Raw genomic sequence first — 19,745 nt, forward strand, 5'->3', positions numbered from 1 at the left:
TCCTGCAAGAATAAATCTGTCATATATCTCCCTTTGCGTCGTCGATTTCTTGAGATTGAGAACACGGAGCATTGAATTTCCGAAATTTTTGAAATTTTTATTATGGCATCTTGCATTGATATAGCAATGGCAACAAACTATACTTATACTGATAGCTTTTACCCTGCAGCATAGGAATTGGAATCTCCCCGTTGGACGAAATCGGCCTAATACACAACGAGACGTATAACGGAACGCCCATAAAACCAATTAATCCGGACTAAGATCACAATGTTATGTGACGGGACTAAAACACGGACACAAGGCACTTGGCTGGGCAATATCGAGTATTATCCGATTCATTCGATTCGAGAAATACGCTTCAAATCTTGTCGAGTATTCGAGAACCACTCGCTTTGACGCCGTACATGGGAAAACATACACATTCCGTTTGCGACCATAAAAAAATAATATCAGTCATATAAATATATACTCTTGTATATTTCTTAGCAATAACTGTGACATAGCTCTGCGTGATATGCTGCGCGTTGATTGCTACACCAAGATGTGAACATGCACAGCACGATGCTTATTGTTTTAGATGCCATGATAAAGTCAATGGATGTTTTAAGGTCGATGGTGGGGAAAAAGGGTCAAAATGAAAATATCCGCCTAGAATATATAGTTCTTTCTACAAAGCAGCGTAAAATACTATTCTATATTGTTTTTATTGTCTGGTAAATTGATCTCGCGTGGACGTCGGCAGAGTGTGCAATCCGTGCATAGCATTGCCTTGATCAATCGTAAACCGTGGCTAGTAACAATACTTACTTAACTTGACATGAAATTTTTATACGCCGGTTTCATTGTCTCAATTCTTGCTACCACCTTTGTACACTGTCTTCTCGGTCTCTAGACTCGTTATAAATATATCTATAATTTGATATCGGTAGCAAATGGATATATCTTGGCATCTGGTTGCGGTAGCGCTGTTATAGGATTACACTGACCAATTACATTCCTTTTCCGATGTTGGCGGCACGCGGCCATCGGCGTTAATTGCGTGAAATTGGTTCGAATTCTTTGATGGAGTGCTGTTTGAATTTCGCGCGGCTATATACTTGCTACTTATTTCGCCTTCAAAAACCTTGGTTGCGACACGACTCGCAGCCTATAAAACAACTGTCGTCTGCATTATGTGTTTTATTTACCGCATATAATTTACCGTGTGTCATTTCAAATTTCAGTAAGGAGCGCCGACGATTTTCAATGACTGTGGAGACCGAAGCCAGAGCCTTGTATTTGTATAATTCTTATAACTTTGTAATTGGTGTAGGTTCAGATGACCAATGCTATTAATTGCATCTTGTTATCAAACACGCGCACGTCTCACACCGAGTGCGGATAACAGACTCCCATCATACGTGGAAGTAATTTCACATCGATCGGTATTTCGTAGATTACGGAAAACTTTTGTTTCACTGTATCAGACTTATGTAGTATTATAAATCCATGCCGATGCAACCATAATACCTATCAAGTTGATGGATAGAAATACCGAAATATTGAATGAGTCGTGAATATATCATTATGTTGCTCCCCTAAGTAGACTATGCGATACGACATTCTGTATCTGTTACACTACATGGTATAATATCCATGGAGTAGATGTTACGCTTATGACCAAAATGTATTTGTGACCCAATTGCGTCTGTGCAACACCCAAGTGCCAAGATTTCTCAGTAACACGGTCTGTTTTCAAAATGGCGGATCGGGATCGAAATTGACTCTTGATTGTAGCATATAATATGCACTGGCAACAACGTATCGTGAATTATTTTATTATGTTTGAAGGCCGGAACTGCTAGGTATCGACGAGGACGGTCGCATATTGGCAAAAATTCCAGATTTCAATAGGATTAATAACGGGGTTGACTCGCTGATGCTACTTCGAGTAGGACTATATTGTAAAACTGTGCTCAAGTATAACCTACGTGTGGGAGTACCTACCAACATGGCAGTTTCGAATTGGATCTTTGCAATAATGTATGCTAGATTACGTAGTAAGTTGCAATTTTCAAACGACAAACTCGATTTTGACATATCAACTTGTCCAGCATCACACAATTGTGAAAGCAGAAGTCCATATAGGTGTTTACTGGATAATAAAGCATCGCGGAAACTGACAAGCTATGCGTGTTTTCTTGTTGTGGTGATTTGAATTGATAAAAATATTTATATACTAATGAGTGAGCGGGCGTAGAAAACATAGCATCCTAAAAAATATATGCACCAAGCGTAAGTGACACAAACAGAAACGGACCAAATAAGACCTTCATCATACTTATAGCTACACGGAGAGGTATCTCCGCATTCAGTGCCAAATATCGTCAACATTTGATATGGTACCAAATAAAATCGCTTGTACTTAAATATGCTTTTCGAAGTACAGAACTTCAACATTGCAGCAAACAATACGTTCATGTTGCCAAATTTATTCCACTCGAAGCTTTTCGAGTATCTGCTATAACAGGGGCGGGCAACTTCTCCAGTCGGCAGCCGGATATGGAAAAATTAAGTACTTGTCGGGCCGGATTGCTGAATCGATACGATATTGACCCATTTATCCACATATACCAGGAATAAATCGTATATAATGAATGTATTTTAACGACAGCAATGTTACTTTAAAGCCATTTCACGCCGATAATGACGAAGACAATGTGGATTTGAGAACAGTATTGTCATACGGCAGGCGCCGTCATGTCTGCATCTCTCTGATCAACCAAGACACGGTGCAATTATAGAAATTAAACATGGAACGGCAACGACCGATTTTGCAGCTTCGTTCCGCTTCGCCGAGGCTGGAGTGGAGAGTTGTTTTGCGTAAGCGACTGTAGGATTTCTGACAATCCAAAAGCTGTCTTCCCGAGCGCAGAAATTATTGAATCTGGTCTTGATCGAAAGTTACTGTTGCACCGATTCCGAAAATATAAATTAAAATAATGAACAGGCACTGATCCACCTAGAATCTGTCCTCCAAGTCTGAAATATCGGCATTGTTCAGAACAATCGGGTAACCGCAACACAATGACCACAACAATGACCCGTTGCGACTCTCCGATTGTTCGAACAATGCCGTTATTTCAAACTTGGATGACGGATTCTAGGTGGATCAGTGCCTGATCATTATTTTAATTTATATTTTCGGAATCAGTGCAACAGTAGCTTTCGATCAAGACCAGATTCAATAATTTCTGCGCTCGGGAAGACAGCTTTTGGATTGCCAGAAATCCTACAGTCGCTTACGCAAAACAACTCTCCACTCCAGCCTCGGCGAAGCGGAACGAAGCTGCAAAATCGGTCGTTGCCGCTCCATGTTTAATTTCTATAGTGCAATCCTTAATTAAGATTTCAAGGCGTTCGATAGGCCCGGCACCCCAATTTTACCAAGCTATCAATTCATTTGGGTTGAGTGGGTGACGAGATAGCGTCGTTGTTCAACTGTGTGACCTAATTAATCTCGATATGGAATTCATGCGGCCCGCATCCTCTGTGAAATTTGAAAAGTATCCCGAGAGCCGTTTTGAGTCGGCGACCCCTGACATAAGCGGTGCCTTATAAAAGCCTAGAAGTGTGACGTGCTACAATTAGGCGGTTACGGAATCAAAATTAAGAAATATCAGCCTGGTATAAATGACCATTGCAGTCGACGAACAACACGATTACCACTCACGTCATTAGGGTTGATTATATCGTAAATGCTGATAATGCAAGTCTTCTCGCTACGACGAACTTAAGCGTAAGCTCCACTCCCGCACGCTACATACAGTCACCAAAATTTAACGTAGTAAGCAAGTAGTGCGGAATCTCGGCAGACTGGGGGCGCGGGCCACATTATCATGTAAGACGGAAAACTGTCCGCGGGCCGGATAAAATGCCTTCGCGGGCCGGATCGGGCCCGCGGACCGTATGTTGCCCGCCCCTGTGCTATAATATCACTTGTATACTGCGGCATGCATTTCTTCGCCAATAAAACGATCCACAATATTTATGGACCTAAATTGCCAGGCGGCAGTAATATGTCACAAAGTGCGAAAGCACCATTGAGTCTGAGAGTCAGTTGCCGAATCAATCAAGCATCCTCCAACGTCCAACGCAGGAGCGCTCAAGTCCGCACCCAAATTCAAATGTTCAAACCTACATTCTCGATTGGTTCCAGATGCTCGATCGGGTCATCATCAATCAATACTGGCGGAATGTTTAACGGCACTGCCGCCGTGTAAGAGCGATATCGCAACAGCCAACTTGCGATTGCTGCATTACTTATTCATTAAACCTGCAACAGGCGAACAACGCGAGACGGGATGATTCCACGCGGCGAAACGCCGGTATTAAGGACCTCCGTCTAGTTTGCCAATATCAATTATCCCGCATTCTTGTGGCCTTATATAGATTTAATAACTGAGAATATTTGGTTGTGGGCAGGATGTCACTAGGGCTGGGCAAAATCGAGTACCTGAGTGATTCGATTCTGAATCACGTAATATGCTTCGAGTCGAGTCGAGTAATCGAGTATCACTCATTATGACGTCACAAAAACATAATGCCTGTTATCCGTCACATTAAGGATACTTTGGTATTTTTCGACCGTACCGAGTTCCTTGCACTTCTTGACAATCTTGTGCGATAATCATGACTTCGGAAATGTGTTTTGTCCAGTAACGTTCGTTGCTTTGTACTATGTCTGGTATGCTGCGACACGACTAATCGAGGTTTCCAGGCTTTCTCGGGGGAAAATAGTATCAAAGCTATAATTCTCGTTGATAAATTAACTGTCAGTTGCGAGGAGTGTATAATTTCAGTACTCGAAAAAATCGTATTTTACTACTCGACTCGAATCATTAAAATTGATACTCGATTCAGATTCGAGTACTCGAATCATTGTGCCCAGCCCTAGATGTCACACGTTTCGATTTTCATCCTCCTGATATTAGTTTTTTTATCGACCTACAAATCACTAACGCGACAGACTCAAATATATTCAATTTCTAAAATATAGAATATAGGGAGTTCAGTACACTTACCATGACCTATAGTCTTGCCCGTACGCACCCATGCAGGATATTAAGACACCCATAAGCGATATTTATACACAACATGGGACTTATCAAATATCACACAACGAGATATAGGACCCGAAAAAATAATTTATGCGACTGCGATTGATCCGATCAATGAGTTATAACGATGAGTACTACGACAGTATCCGCTGTTGTAGAAATATTGACGAAGCCAAAATGCAAATATTTAAAAAAGGTAATTGGCTCATATATTTCGATTTTGATTCGGGCCTGCTTCGTTTCGACGATTTCTCGGGTAATCTAAGACAGTGCACCCTTTGATTACCGATGAAATACAATTCGGTACAGGACGTAATGGATCTAGGGAAAGTTTTTGCAACTTTTGCAACTTTTTTACAGCTTCCGGCAGCTTCCTAAATACTCGTAAAATATGTAGAATGTTGTTTTAAGCTGTTTGAAGGGATCTTATAGTGCAACTTTTTGCAGCTTTTGTCCATTTTTTCATGCAACTTTTTCGATCTTTCGTTAAAGTATTTTCGATTTCGGTTAAATACACGGCCAAATTCGACTGAAATACCGTAAATCAGCACCAAAGTAACGCTTTCACGGGTATTTCGGGAGCTGAGACGGAAAATTTACCTTTTTTTTTAGTCAACCGAGCAAAATGTGGCAACTTTTTTACTTTTTTCAAAAATAAATGCAATTTTCCACGGATTTAACTTCAACAAAACTTGCCCTAGATATCCCAATTCACCTGATTGCTATAATGCTTCCACAGTCGGACTTCGTCATGATCTTTACAAATTTCGATAGTTGTAATGTCAATTACGGGTTGAGGATTTGACATCGGTTTGGACATACGTTCTGCTGAAGGAGAATCATCAAACTTGTGTCCAACTACACGATTATTTCTGCGAAATAGAGAAGTATGTGTGCACTGTGCAGTGTATCCTCAAGAGTCCAGACTATATAGGCTCTATATTCAATCAGCAACATATAGATACCCCCGGATGCTCCGAAGGTCATACAGAGTCTCGTCGTTAGATATAGTCTACATCCATTCAGATTTTGTCATTATATATTGTCCTTGTCTTTTGGTGCGACGAATAAAAGCCTATATCCATCTAGCTATTAGTCAATGAGTGCCGCTGGGTATGGCACTTCGCAATGGTACGTTCGCAGTGCTGAGATCATGTGATTCCTTGATACTTATCGACACTTTCCATCCATATACCGGAACAGACACCACGAGAACCACCAACGCGTATTCTTAGAAATTCATTATTCCGCAATATGTTTTGAATTTTTGATCACTTCACCGACTCGTATGTACCTTTCCGAACGGTACTGGAACGTGAGAGAGCGCGATAATTTCAAATTCAGCATATCCGTGGCCGGTTAGTGTGACGTCTTGCGCTACTTCATTAAAATTGAATGCGTTGCCTGCGACATCTGGAATTTCAAGGTTTTCATGCCAGTGAAAAACTGCTGCACTCATGCATTTCTCAAACACTCTTCCGCTATGGTCGGAAGAAAAGTGTTACTCGGCTTACACGCGAAGGAGAAATAGCGTTGCGAAGTAATGCAGGAATCAGGCAAGGGGTTGAAATGGTAGAAACGGTAATCAATGAATCAGAATAGAGAAAGACGTTGATTTGCGACGCGGTTTGATCTATGGCAGTGTTGGGATCAAGCCATGCATGTTGGTTGCAATGATATTGTGATACCAATCAAATCCAAATGTCATTTGCGCTTACTTACGTAGCTTCGTACTCTATGTTTTTGGATGCTGTGATACAACCTAAGTTTCAAGGCTCTCACGTGTTGCGAGATTGCGAAGTGGTATAATCCACAGCTGCAACACCAATGGGTTGTGAGTTCGAGGCCGACCCCAGAATTGCTACCCAAGTGTTGGAGGTTTATCTAGGCTCCACCTCACCGTGTTAGCGGTGTTATATAAAAGCCTAGAAGTGGGTCGTGCTACAGCCTACAGGTCGGCAGTTCCGGAATAAATAAAAATAAGTAAAATCGCCCTGTAGTCGACAAACATCATCATGACTACCGCAATCAAACGAGGAATTCACGTAGAAAAAAGGCATCGAAGCTATAATTCTCGCTGATAATATAACTGTTAAGCGGGCGTCTACTTCAGTAGCCTATTATAAAAAATGGCTGTCCCAACTGGGCTCGAATCATTTTGCAAATGTACTGTACATGTATACAATGTACATTGTGCCAGCACTTCTCATACGTCGAGTCTGAGCCAAGTCATTTTATGGTGGTGACTCGAGTCATCGCAACACCCCATAGGTACCACTGATGTGATATGAACTTATCGGCTTACCAATCACAATACGGAAAGGGTGATACCTAATCCAAAATATCCGAAGCGGATGAAAGAATAATCTCTATCCGATACGCGAAGATCCACCGATACAGTAAACATATTTATTTATCAAAGTCGCGTTTATTCGGCCGCATGGATTAACTGCGAATTTGATCAATCACGTATAAATGCGGTATACAATATTAATTACTAATATCGATAATTGGTGTGCGCAGACTATAATTAAGTGGGAGTAACGCGTTCCTACATGATCGATGGTATATTTAACACACGCTGTGGCAGTGTAAATCACCATTTCATGCGATTTTCTACGATCAAGCAGGTGGTCAGCACCCTATAGTTTGCATGGTACATCGTGCAGTTGCTGTGACTTAATAACACAGAGTGTTGTTCAGCGTAGGACAAGGTCCGCAGTTCCAGCTCAACTTAGACCGCATTCAAAGTCATAGCCATGCGTAAAAGGAGCTGTGCTGAAATTTATGTGCCAATGTGTGCCATATAGTGGTAATAATCGTTATTTTATTCAGAGGTGACCGAAGTAGTCAGCATTCAAGTTCAAGGGGGACGCGTTAAGGTATTCTAGTTGAAGTAGAGGTAACGCGAATTGCTTTACTATCTTCGAGGCGGATGCGTCTCAAAAGTTACAGGACCTAATCTAGATAATTTGTGCTGTTGACAAACAGCCTGGCTCTGCGACCGTAGTGGCGGTAGCCTACTGATATCTTACACCTTATGAAACTCAGCTTTCAACAAGCAATCATATTATCTTGTTATCCAGCCACATTTATGTGCTTCATGTATGTATCGTTATAAATTACCGATGTGATATTCGTAGCGGCGTTTTGGTCGAAGATAAAATGGCGGTTGACTCTTGGAGAGCGTTAGATCCGCGCAGTTTGAACACCAACTATAACAACAACAACAACAGCAATCTGGACGAGAGCGAGGACGAGATGTTGTATGCCGAGCCAGGAGAATGCGAGACATCTCCTCCGGTACCTACGCAATCGCAAAACCGCGTTTTCAACGCCAAAATAGAGAACGCAAGCACGCCGGATCTACACACATCTGCACTTCCATTTACAAGACATTCTATATTAGGAATAGGTATGCAGCAGTCTATGTTCACTGTTCAGTAAGTTTGCACGTGACACATTTGTGGCGTTACTCCGTTGTAAGCCCTTCATTTTGGTGTTGAATTTTGACAGCAGTGACGGATAATACATGGACCTACTTATTAGGAAGCTTACAAGGCTTTCGATTTGTATATTTGTACTGCATTCACCTTGGAGATTATGTTGTCCATGTCCACTGTAGGTCTAACGGAGCGGTCCCAACTAAAAAAACGGCCTATATGACGCGAATTCTGCAATGCGGATGTTAGGGTGGGTCTTTAGGAAGTGGACTGGAAATTACACTTTGTTTTACTACAATGTTACTATAAAGTGGTCCATTTGGGAGTCGAATCGCGAAAATGACCTTTGTATGATTCAACATCATATTATTTCCCGTCAAAAATTAAAAAATCAGCAATTTTCTAGTCACATAATCTAACGTTCGTAATTTGTAAAAAGTGCCCTCCTTTCGGGATCCCAAAATATGGTAACCCTACGTGAATACAATATGGTGACAAACAGCATCGTCAATTGTCGATTGTTTTCGTCATACTCATTATATGGCGTGTTTTGAGTTATATGGTCTCGCCCACCAGGCTGCGTGTTTTGAGATTGAGTAATGACTGTATAGGGCTTTTCCTTCACTGGAGACTGATATCACTGCCCATTTGATCGTAGCATTCGTAGGCATTAATTAGGCACATCACGTTGATTGGTTGGCGTCCCCACTATGCGTTTTCAGCATGTTACAAACTGTTACGGTACAGTAACCTACACAGTATACCGCACTGTTAACTTGTATTTAGTCAGTATAAATTTGTGAATTTCATATTGTAATGTCTTTTCCATTTATAGTTGCGGATCACTCACTCTCAAACTACTCCCAACTGACCACCCCCAAGCACGCATTCTTGCGGCCCATCAATCAGCAGCACGCATTGTACGAATACGTGTCGCCCGATCCCACGAATTCCAACGGGCTATCGTTTGACGTGTCAAATCATACCGAAAACTTTTGCCATGAGGTCAACGCGATGAAGCACGTTTTTAGCGACGGAGCCGCTACGCCTGAGCCTTGGAAATCGATGGTGCTTTTGAAAGAGGAAGCGACCATTTTCGAATCTGACCAGTTTGCGGGTTTTATCGATCGTGAGGCGTCGGCGACTTTGCAGACTTATGATCCTGTGAGACACACCGAATCTCGTATCAGCGCAACCCCTTTATCAGTATTGATTTTTATAAAGGACTCGAAACGTAGGCGTACCAGCCCGACTGTCATGCGGAAAAGGCGCCAAGCCGCGAACGCCCGGGAGAGGAGACGAATGCAAGGCTTGAACTCGGCGTTTGACGATTTGAGAAAAGTTATTCCGAAAATTAGTAACACTAGGTGGGGCTCAGTATCATTTAATGCTTCTCAAGAATACGTTGAAATAGATTTTAGTTCAACAATAGCTAACATGAGAACTGAGGATGTAAACGAATGAAAAATGTGGAATTCTCCCTTCAGGAATGCCTGGAACACGATGTTTGGTCATGACGAAGTGTCGAAATTATCTACGCTAGAGACTATTAATTTAAAAAAATGGATTGCACGGTTCGGACGGGTCAGAGTGGATCCAAATTTGTTTTGAAGCGTTATTTTAAGCAACCTGACAATTTAATTATCAAGCAAGTGAAATTTTAAAGAGTTATTTTGAACAAACCCACTGTTATGTAAATCTTGTACAGTTTAAAAACGAGAGATCGTGATTGGAGGTAGACCTATACTAGAAATTTGTTACCTAGCTATTTGTTGTTTGTCATTGCTGTTGTTGTTTTAGTATTAACTATGTGTCGACTAGATTGGTCATTCTGCACCAATCCTATATTTTTGTGAGTGCCGAGCTGGCGACTTTTAGCACGACCCAGTTTCATTTCATAAATATGAGATCAAACTTGAGTTGCATTAAAACCTGACATTGCTATACACGTCCAACGTTATTTCGACAAAATCTTCAAGTCAACTGTCCACAAAGTCAATGTTCTGGTGATGCATTGAGCAGGAGTACCAGTATTAGTATACAGAATTATCCGGCAGTCGGTCAAAAATATGACTTCGGATCCGATCCTGTTTAAGAAAAAAGCTTGCCGGATTCCTGTCCGGGTTGAGTCCAAAATCATGATCCTAAACACATCTCTAACAAATACAATAATGCGGTGTTACCTTATGCCTACGTAACAGAATGTATTATACTTTGCAGAAAACTTTCCAAGTACGAAACGTTACAAATGGCGTTGAGTTATATTCAAGAACTGGACAGAATACTGCTGGATTCCGATGGGGACTGTGAAAGCAACAATAGAATAGTATTGTCTGTGAAAACAGAAATTAACGAAGATTCCATGTTTTGTTCCGATGAGAAGCCGGAATCCGAATTAGAATGCCAGCAGGACTGAGAACATTTTTCAATTTCGAGTGTCTTCAAAATATATTTTATTGCAACTACAAAAACCGATTATATTTACACAATCCTTTTTCTGAATGCCGTTTCAGTGTCAATCTTCAGCGAATGCGATATATCAGTGGTCGGAAACCGGTGGTCCGCGGTCGACTTCCGGTCGGCGAGAAGTTAGTTACTGGACCGCGAGAAGTTCGTGCACTTTAGCATAAGGGTTAAGATCACTGATATTGGAAGAGAATCAAGCTAATCTCTTTAATCTCAAACTTTTTAGACACTCCACCCGGGGCCTACGATGTATATCGCAGGCCCCGCGCCGCCTTTATGATAGTGACAAATTTCGCGCGCCCCTTATCGAAATATCACAAAATGCAATCAGAATACTATAGCAATCCCAACGGATAGTTTGATGGCATAGGACAGGGGTTCTCAACTTTCCTTGTATAACGGGCCGCATATTAACAGCAGAAGACGCTGCGGGCCGCAGAAAAATATTTACATGTATTTGTGGACTAATGTTAAATTTAGGCTAATGTAGCCCATTTACCAGTCGTATACGGTCATGTAGTACGTTTTTATGCATTCTAAAGCATTAATGGACAGCGTTCGTAAGTTTGCAGCTGCTGCTTGTTCTAAGACTATATGTCGGCCTATCTTCTTGCGGCGCAAGTAAATCACTTCACGGAACGTGTATTGCATTCGATACCAAGTCGGTATATTCAACTTCAAACCCGGCCTTCCACCAGAGAACCGAACTCTCTGTTTCAATGCGTGAGAGAGCAAGTATAAAATTACGGTAACTTTTGCGTTACGGAGGCTATTATCACATTGAGCTCTGAGTGATATGTGAAGAAGTCTGGTGATCGGGGCCATTTCTGAGCAAACCAATCGGCCCTTTTTCTTTCTTTCCAAGCCTGGGGCCCTGCATCATTAATTCCAGTAGTCAGCTTTGTCAAGTTAATATTTTTGCTGGTCCCCTCCCCACGTTTGCCTAGCCTGTATTTACTATGCATATACGTCCACTCTGATAAAATTCAACCAGATAATTAGTTATGCAATATCGGTGGATTCGTCCGAGGCTGGGTTAAGTAGTCTACGCGGCAATGTGTTTCAGAACATGCTATAAAATACCGACTGACATTGATGTTTCTCGTCTGGTCACTATTGAATCAGACGACTGTATCTTCGCAATTCGTCGGTTGATCTTGTCCTTGCTACTAAGTTCCGAAAACAGCAGATATTCGCACAGAATGTTGAGGTTTTATTGAAATAACACCTTCTTTAGCAGATTTCTTGGTTTTAGCGATATTCCAATCAATTTTGAACGATTGGTCTGTATCGTCATCGGCAATCTCAACAAACGTTTGCACTGAGTCTAACACTATTTAAAAGTGTAGGCCTACTACGTAGCGGAATTCTCTTGAACTAGAGTCCAGTCGAATACCGATTCAAATCAATGCCAATCTTAAGTCGAGCATATATCAAGAAACGAGAACATATTAAAGCAGGGGTTTTCAAACTATTTTAGACACGCCCCCGTTTTTGATAGGGAAAATTTAGTACCCCCTTATCGTCATATAACAAAATGCAACCATAATGCTATAGCAACATAAACGGCTAGTTCGATGGCAAGGAAGGTTATGGCTGTTGATGAGAGAATTCTCAAATATGAAAATCTGACTATACACCGAGAAATAACTAGGAAGCGGAGATAAATTGCGCAGAGCGCAAATTTTTTTGTTCAGTTGACCGCATCTTCGCCCCTCTCAGATGCTTTCAGGCCCCCAAGGCAGCGCATCCTCCAGTTTGAGAACCAATGTTTTCATGAATGAGTAATCAAATGAAAGAGAGACGGTGCGATAAAAGTGCTAAGTATTAAGATAAAATTATTTGTAAAAATAGCGTGTCAGAATTAATTGCGTTTATAATGAAAGATGTCACGGGCCGCAAAATAATCGTCTGCGGGCCGCATGCGGCCCGCGGGCCGTGGGTTGAGAACCCCTGGCATAGGAGATTATGATTGTTGATGAGAGAATTCTCATATGAAATTGTACCATCTAAAAATAGTACATTGAACGCTCTCGTATTCGACATGTCGTGCTGGTGACGTCATATTTTGTGTTACGATTGTTGATACGCCAAGGGTCGGCAACCTACGGCCCGCGGGCCGGATCCGGCCCGCCAAGCGAAATCGTCCGGCCCGCGACATAATAATTAGTTATCACAAGAATACGGCCCGCCGTTTCATAATGAGTTTCAATCTGCAGTGCAGCACTGCATGAAAAAAATGCGGCATTGCTACGATATAATAGTAGCCTACATCGTATTAGTCCATTGTTACGCCATAAAACGAAGGTGGTTGAAGTAGGAGATTGAGATAGACTAGACTGGATCAGTGCTTACTGCTTATCAATCGGGTGTATCTCGCAACCGAAGGTGTTCCATACTTTTTTCAAGGGTTTATCACTCTATTGGGGTGTGACAATAAAGGTGTTCTTCCTTTGCTTCAAAAACGCTTGGAACATCTCAGACGCAAAGACGGAATCTCAAACTGTTCAATTATAGATAACTAGCCTCCGTATGTTAGTTAGCCTATCTAAAGTTTAATTTTCCAGAAGGCATTGTGTGCCAAGACAAAAAGCCTAAATAGTGTTTTGGCCACAATGGTGAAAACTGTTAATATGATTTTTGTCTCATTAACTGAATCAGTTACGCCAGATATTACTAGAAGCAGAGAATCAATATGGCGATGTCATGTAGGCCTATATCTGTCATGTTCGCGCATTAAGTCGAGCAGCTATGCTTACACGAGTGTATGAACTGAGAAATGAAATAGCAACTTTCCTCGAAAACACAAATATCGCCGACTCATAATCTTGTAATCGGAAATGGGTATCTCATCTTGCTTTCCTGGTACATTTAACGTCACATCTGAACAAATTGAATTTGCAACTTCAGGGGGAAAACAACTAAATACATGAGATGTTGAGGCCCATTTAAAACAAATCTGTGACTCTGGAAATGTCAACAGTACAAAGAAAATTATGCTCACTTTCCTATACTGGGGGAGAGAAAACCTATAGTACCGACACTACATTTGTAACTGTGATACGAAATTTAACTACTGAATATTCACCCGCTTTTCCGACATTCCTTCTCTACAAAATGAATTTTGACTATTCAGTACTCTGTTTAATGTGGACGCCAATACCATTGCCTGAAAATTTCAAATGGGCCTTTCTGAAATGCGATGCAGTTGAATTGAATGACAAATTTCATTCAAAGAGCATATCGCTGCATGACTTTGACAAAGAGTACGTTCTTAAAATTGGTCTTTATCCCAGCTTGACCAACAATGCAAAAGAATTTGCATCGATTTTTGGAAGCACGTACGCATGTGAACAATAGTTTTGAACAATGAGATTCACGAAGAGCAATCCAAGATTACGTATTTCGGACGTCCTTTTTGAAGAGGGTCTGATTTTTGTTTCATCTGACTTGTTACCAGAAGTTGAAAACCTTTCACAAAGCAAGTTGCGTCAATTGTCACATTTATTCTGTGTTGTTGAAGTGTAAATACATGTGTCTTCTGATAGGTATGATTGAGATTGCAGCAATGTAGGATAATATACCGAAGTGAGCGTAAAATATAGTACTAAGAAAAATTCCGGCCCGCCAGAAGTTGTACACCCGAAATTTGGCCCGTGACTAGCAAAAGGTTGCCGACCCCTGATATACGCTGTTCTTTTGAATTCTCTACTAGTTGCTGACGATTACCCCTGACGACTGTCAGCCGAAAATATTCGGGTTCATTTTAATATGAATATTGAATATACTATTCAATTGTATATTGAAGTTCTGCACCTCCAAGAAGGTGTTGAAATTAGAACTTTAGTCGAAACATATGTGATAATGTCGTACTGTGCACCCTTAACTGCTGACCTTATACTGCATGAGGTGCAATCAATGTTGAATATTGGAGTTTTTAAACACCGGTCCGCAGAGAAAAAAAGGCTTCTGACCCCTGGTATACATGGCATATAGTTAACGCCGTGCCGCAAAGATTCATAACGGTTTTAGTGTTTCATCGCGTCCCTCTTGCGTTGAGTATCATATATTTGAGTAAAAAATGACAGATATATATGCTAGCAGCAGCATATCATTTTTAACGTTTCATTTCCGGATCATACAGTGGTATGCTGGTGGTGAGTGGTGACGATGCGACATATTCTTACGTTTGTCACTTCATCAACCATTAATATAGGTTAATTGCAGACAAGTTTAGAAGTGCATTGAATTTATCAGGGTGAGCAATATACCAATTTATTTTCTCGAAAGTCAACGTAATGTCAAATTTCAATCTAGCGGGCTGCAGATGGATAAGAAAATATCAGAACGAACCTGCCACCGGATAGCCTACACGTTTTTTCAGGCAAATGCTGTAATGCATGAGTGTTGGAAATTCAGGATTCCGCAACCGATATTGCAGAAATGCAGTCTATAGTTGTAGTTAGTATTGAAAGCGGCATTATTTGTAGCAGTTCTAGACACCATGTACTATTTCAGGTTGTACACTTGATTAATTTGAAATTTGCCGTCCGCATGCCGACGCTATACAGATCTGGCAATGTTTTGAATACATCCACAATTCTACATATAGCTGAGTAACTTTTAAAGATTAAATTTGCTAGAACTACCCATATTGGTTCTGAACCTCCCCGTTAGTATCTACGCACGTACTCCGATGAGGTCTGTGATTATCAACCTCTACATTTTTCCAAGTACCGCAAAAAAAGGTCATTTGACCGATTTATATATATACATACAAATGATTGCGCTAGTAAGCAATACCTATGCTTTCCAATCACTGTTAGACCTACCAAATTTTTAGGTCATCAATTTATTTCGAGTGAAAAGTAGTTTTCGGATGTCCATGCGTCATTTTTGGATATGGCAAATCGTCATAAGACGGGGTTATCAATTTTACGAATTATGACTACGAAAGTGCACAACGCACACACATAGGGTTACCATATACGTCCTCTTTTAAGAGGATTTGTCCTCTTGTTTACTTTTTTGAAAGTGCCCTAAGAGGACGCCCAAACGTCCTCTTTTTGAGATTTCGTCCTCGATTTTGAGAATTTTGGTTAAATATAAGGTAAAATTAGACTGAGATACAGTAAACCAGCACTAAAGTAACGCTCCGGCGGCTGTTTCGGGAGCTGAGCCAGAAAGTTGAACTGTATTTCTGGAGTTGAGCCGGAAAGTTGACTTTTTTAGTCAACTAGGGAAAAATTTATTATTTTTTTCGGATTTTTCTCCAGTATTGTAAATCTGAAAATTTTGAAAAAGTGTCCTCTTTTCAGATTTCCGAAATATGGTAACCCTACTATTTCACGACAGACTGTATTAGCCATGGAATCAGTGAAAGTCGTGATATTTGTAAATTTAGTTATGATTCACTGCCATGAAAAGTGTGCGATGCTGACCCCACAGCATTTTCTCAAACTAAATATAAATCTGAGTTCTTCGCGAATATTTCAATTCAAATTGAACGTATAGTCGATTTGGTGTGCCTAAGATAGCTACTTACATTTGTACTGCAGTATAGGATTTGACCTTGATACTTCTATATACTTCTACACTTGAGTAGCATCAGTGACGACTTTGATCACCACCGGGCATATAAGTCTTCGTTGCTTGAATGTTTTCCCCTCGTGCCCATGTAAGCCTACTGTACAGTATAGGTTCGGTTTCGCGTAATTCGCCTTGACGTCCCTTTGTCTGTTCGTATTGCTTGGTTATATTGCGTTTGAACATGGACATCGGATATAGTTTCATATTCTAGGCCAAACTGGATGTCTGACTCCAAAGACGTTTCGACACTTTTCTCATTTTTTTTTCATTATATCGCATGGGGAGTTTGAAATTTATAAAATATCTGAATAAAAGAAACGAGCTAGCTGATATTGATGTAGAAATTAAGCGATATATCGGATCTTTGTCATATGGTCGATATGGAACTACCAGCATGTCTAAGTATAGATAACTAACCTACGGAGGTTAGTTATCTATAGTCTAAGTTAGGAATTAATACGAATCGGTACGAGAAACGCACTGAAACGTTATGTCTCTGCTTGACTGTATAGATCAGCAGGAGTGAATACGACAAGCGACGCTGTACACTATAATGATGTCACTCTTCAGTTTTTTAAATGTCGGTAGTGCCTTTGTATTGAAATGTTTTACTATTACAAGCACGTGCAAATTATTCAACGAAGGGATATGACGCGTTAGTTTTGGCAGCCTGTCAATCTGCCGTGACGAAATGTCATGTGATACTTGAGTATCACAAGTGTCAATATGACGTATGTGGGCATGTGAGTTTGCACAGTATCGTTTTATAGCGGCATCGTATGCACCATGGAAAACTGTTTTCCATGATATGCATACTTTATCAAGGTTACTATATTTAAGAATGCAAAATCCCAGACAAATTATTAGTACTACTTCAGCACAAAATAGCAAAATTTTTCAAATCAAGCAGAAAATAAGTGAGTTCTGATGCCAAATATGCTTGAATTAAAAGTAACATATGCTCGCTTTAATTTTATATATCAATAATAAAACTCCAAAGAGTACAAATTGCATAGCTTTGCCGAAAAAAAATCGAATGTAAGTAGTCTCAAAACCATAACTTAACGATTAAGTAGTGCAAGGCAAAGCCTACCTGAAAACTCCTAAAAAGTAGAATTGTAATTGTGTCCTTGATTTTTTGCTGCATATAGCCGACCGACACATGCTATACATACGCGTATAGGTCTGTCTGTACAAATGCATTATGATTATGCATACCATACGTGCATGAAATTGCAATTATGCATGTCACTGCCCACTGGACAGTGGACATGTGGACAAGTAGGCTACTAGTTGCAGAAATACTCTGTAACTGTAAGGCTCTCGAAGTCTTGTACCAGCCTTACATACTGTCCCGGAAATGCTGAGCGCCAAGCGGGGTAGCCAAGAATACTAGCTACAAAGTTAGCAGTCACAGTTACCAGTTTTACTGATCAGATCTTTGGTCTGACCGGGCTGGGATTGAGCCGACGAGACAACGACCAAGAAACCGCTTCACCATTGCGCGATCTTGTCGGAGAAGTAGCCTAGTTCGTTTGATCCCCAGTGCTAAGTAATCTCCCACGCGCCGCGATTCAGTTAATTTTTGGTACTAGTTGATTGCAATCAGCTGTTGAGCATTATCTGAAATATGCAGTTTCAGACTAACGTCACCTAAATATTTTTGTGCTGTAAGGTATCCATCATCTTTGTTTAGTTGCGGTTTCTACGTGATACCTGCATTTTCACCATCGAAGACTTTTTTCTAAGAGTTTTACGTCCAAAATATAGCCGTGAAATAGTTTGGAAACTGATTTTTCAAGAAACCAATACCAACCTAAAAGAATCAACAGTGGTCGTCCGTCAGCTTTACAGAACGATGCGTCACGCTTCATTTGAATCGTATTTATTTGATAGGGCGGCGACGGCGGGTCATCCGTGACCAGGGCAACCGTGAGATTAGTGTGCGCCACTCATGTGTATCGCTGCGAATTCTTTTCATTCGATATAAGAATTCCGTCACGGCCCGGGCCGGTTTTCTGCCCGCGTGCCCGGTAGGGCTTATCATCATCATCATCATTGGTTTATTAGCAATTTTATCAGTTCAATACACCACAAAAAATGCGATACAATGAAAAGACAGGAAGATGTCGAAGCGACAAGGAGCAGTCTATGGAATCTGACACCCACCTTGGCCTAGGCGATCTAAAGAGGAGGCATGCACACTGAATGAAAGTAAAGAAGATAGTATAGAAAAAAGAAAGCGACAATAAATAGGGCGGCATGTCATGGGAAGCGAGATCGATAGGTCAGTCGTGGTCCGGTAATCTTGAGGGTGGACTGTATTTATTTAGTAGTAATTGCTTGTATTTCGACTTGAATGTGGACATGCTCGTCGACTGTCGGATGGCCGGCGGGATACTGTTCCACACATCAGGTCCGGCATATTTGATAGAGCGATGATCTTTTCGGTCGATCATATGATATTTGGACGACGTGGACGCGCGTGTGTTGTACCTGTGTGCTTTTGATTCCGAGGTAAAGAAGTCATTGAAATATTCGGGGCAACGACCGCAGTGGAACTGATACATAAACTTGGCGATTTCTAGTTTCCGCATATCTTCTATGTTTAGGACGCCGAATCTCTTCAGCAGCGACTTGTTGTATGTTGCGAGTGATAGAGCGTAGTTGTTTCAGGTCGTGCATTAATTAAATAGCTGCTTAGTGATACGTGTATTTGGTTGAAATCGGCACTGCTACGACTGCGGAAAGCCGACAGTAATGAGACCCATTCCATATGATTTTCAATATGGAGGTGCTATGAAATACAGTGCTCAGAAATCAATACAGGGGGTTAATAACATTGAAAGTTATATGCCAATAAAATAGGAACTGTTACTGTAACAGAAGGTGCAGTAGTATTTGCATATACATTGAAAACATTTTATAACGATATTTGAATACCGTATCTACATTGTCCGGTTGCAGTTGCTTTGTACCAGCGTAGATATAGTTCCATAGTTTGTGAATCAAGTGGATTGAACAGGATTTCATTTGCATTGAATCTGAATTAGATTTTAAAAGTCTAGTTTTATTATTGACAGTTAGTGATCAAAGGGTTGCTACTGCAACACAATCACAATTAGTGAACATTATTGATCTCCAA

The 19,745-nt window shown here is 40.8% G+C and overlaps 2 protein-coding genes and 1 long non-coding RNA gene across 3 annotated transcripts in view; 1 reads left to right on the forward strand and 2 right to left on the reverse strand.

Annotated features, from left to right (window-relative positions):
• The window catches only part of LOC145438734 (uncharacterized), a 215,383-nt gene that overhangs the window by 19,507 nt on the left and 176,131 nt on the right, over positions 1-19,745 (reverse strand). The gene's annotated exons all lie outside the window — the stretch shown is intronic.
• On the forward strand, positions 8,130-11,047 carry LOC145438714 (uncharacterized). Its single transcript, XM_080316060.1, has 4 exons — positions 8,130-8,517; positions 9,381-9,709; positions 9,770-9,912; positions 10,766-11,047. The coding sequence occupies exons 1-4, from the start codon at positions 8,268-8,270 to the stop codon at positions 10,959-10,961; spliced, it is 918 nt and encodes a 305-aa protein (XP_080172186.1). The 5' UTR covers positions 8,130-8,267; the 3' UTR covers positions 10,962-11,047.
• LOC145438715 (uncharacterized) lies at positions 9,512-10,880 on the reverse strand. Its single transcript, XR_013915008.1, has 2 exons — positions 10,759-10,880; positions 9,512-10,699 (listed from the first exon to the last, which is right to left on the reverse strand). It is a non-coding gene; the product is annotated as an uncharacterized LOC145438715 (long non-coding RNA).

The sequence above is a fragment of the Botryllus schlosseri genome, chromosome 5, assembly GCF_051294905.1.
Source record: "Botryllus schlosseri isolate E-star chromosome 5, Bs_hap1, whole genome shotgun sequence".
NCBI classification, from domain to species: Eukaryota; Metazoa; Chordata; class Ascidiacea; order Stolidobranchia; family Styelidae; genus Botryllus; species Botryllus schlosseri.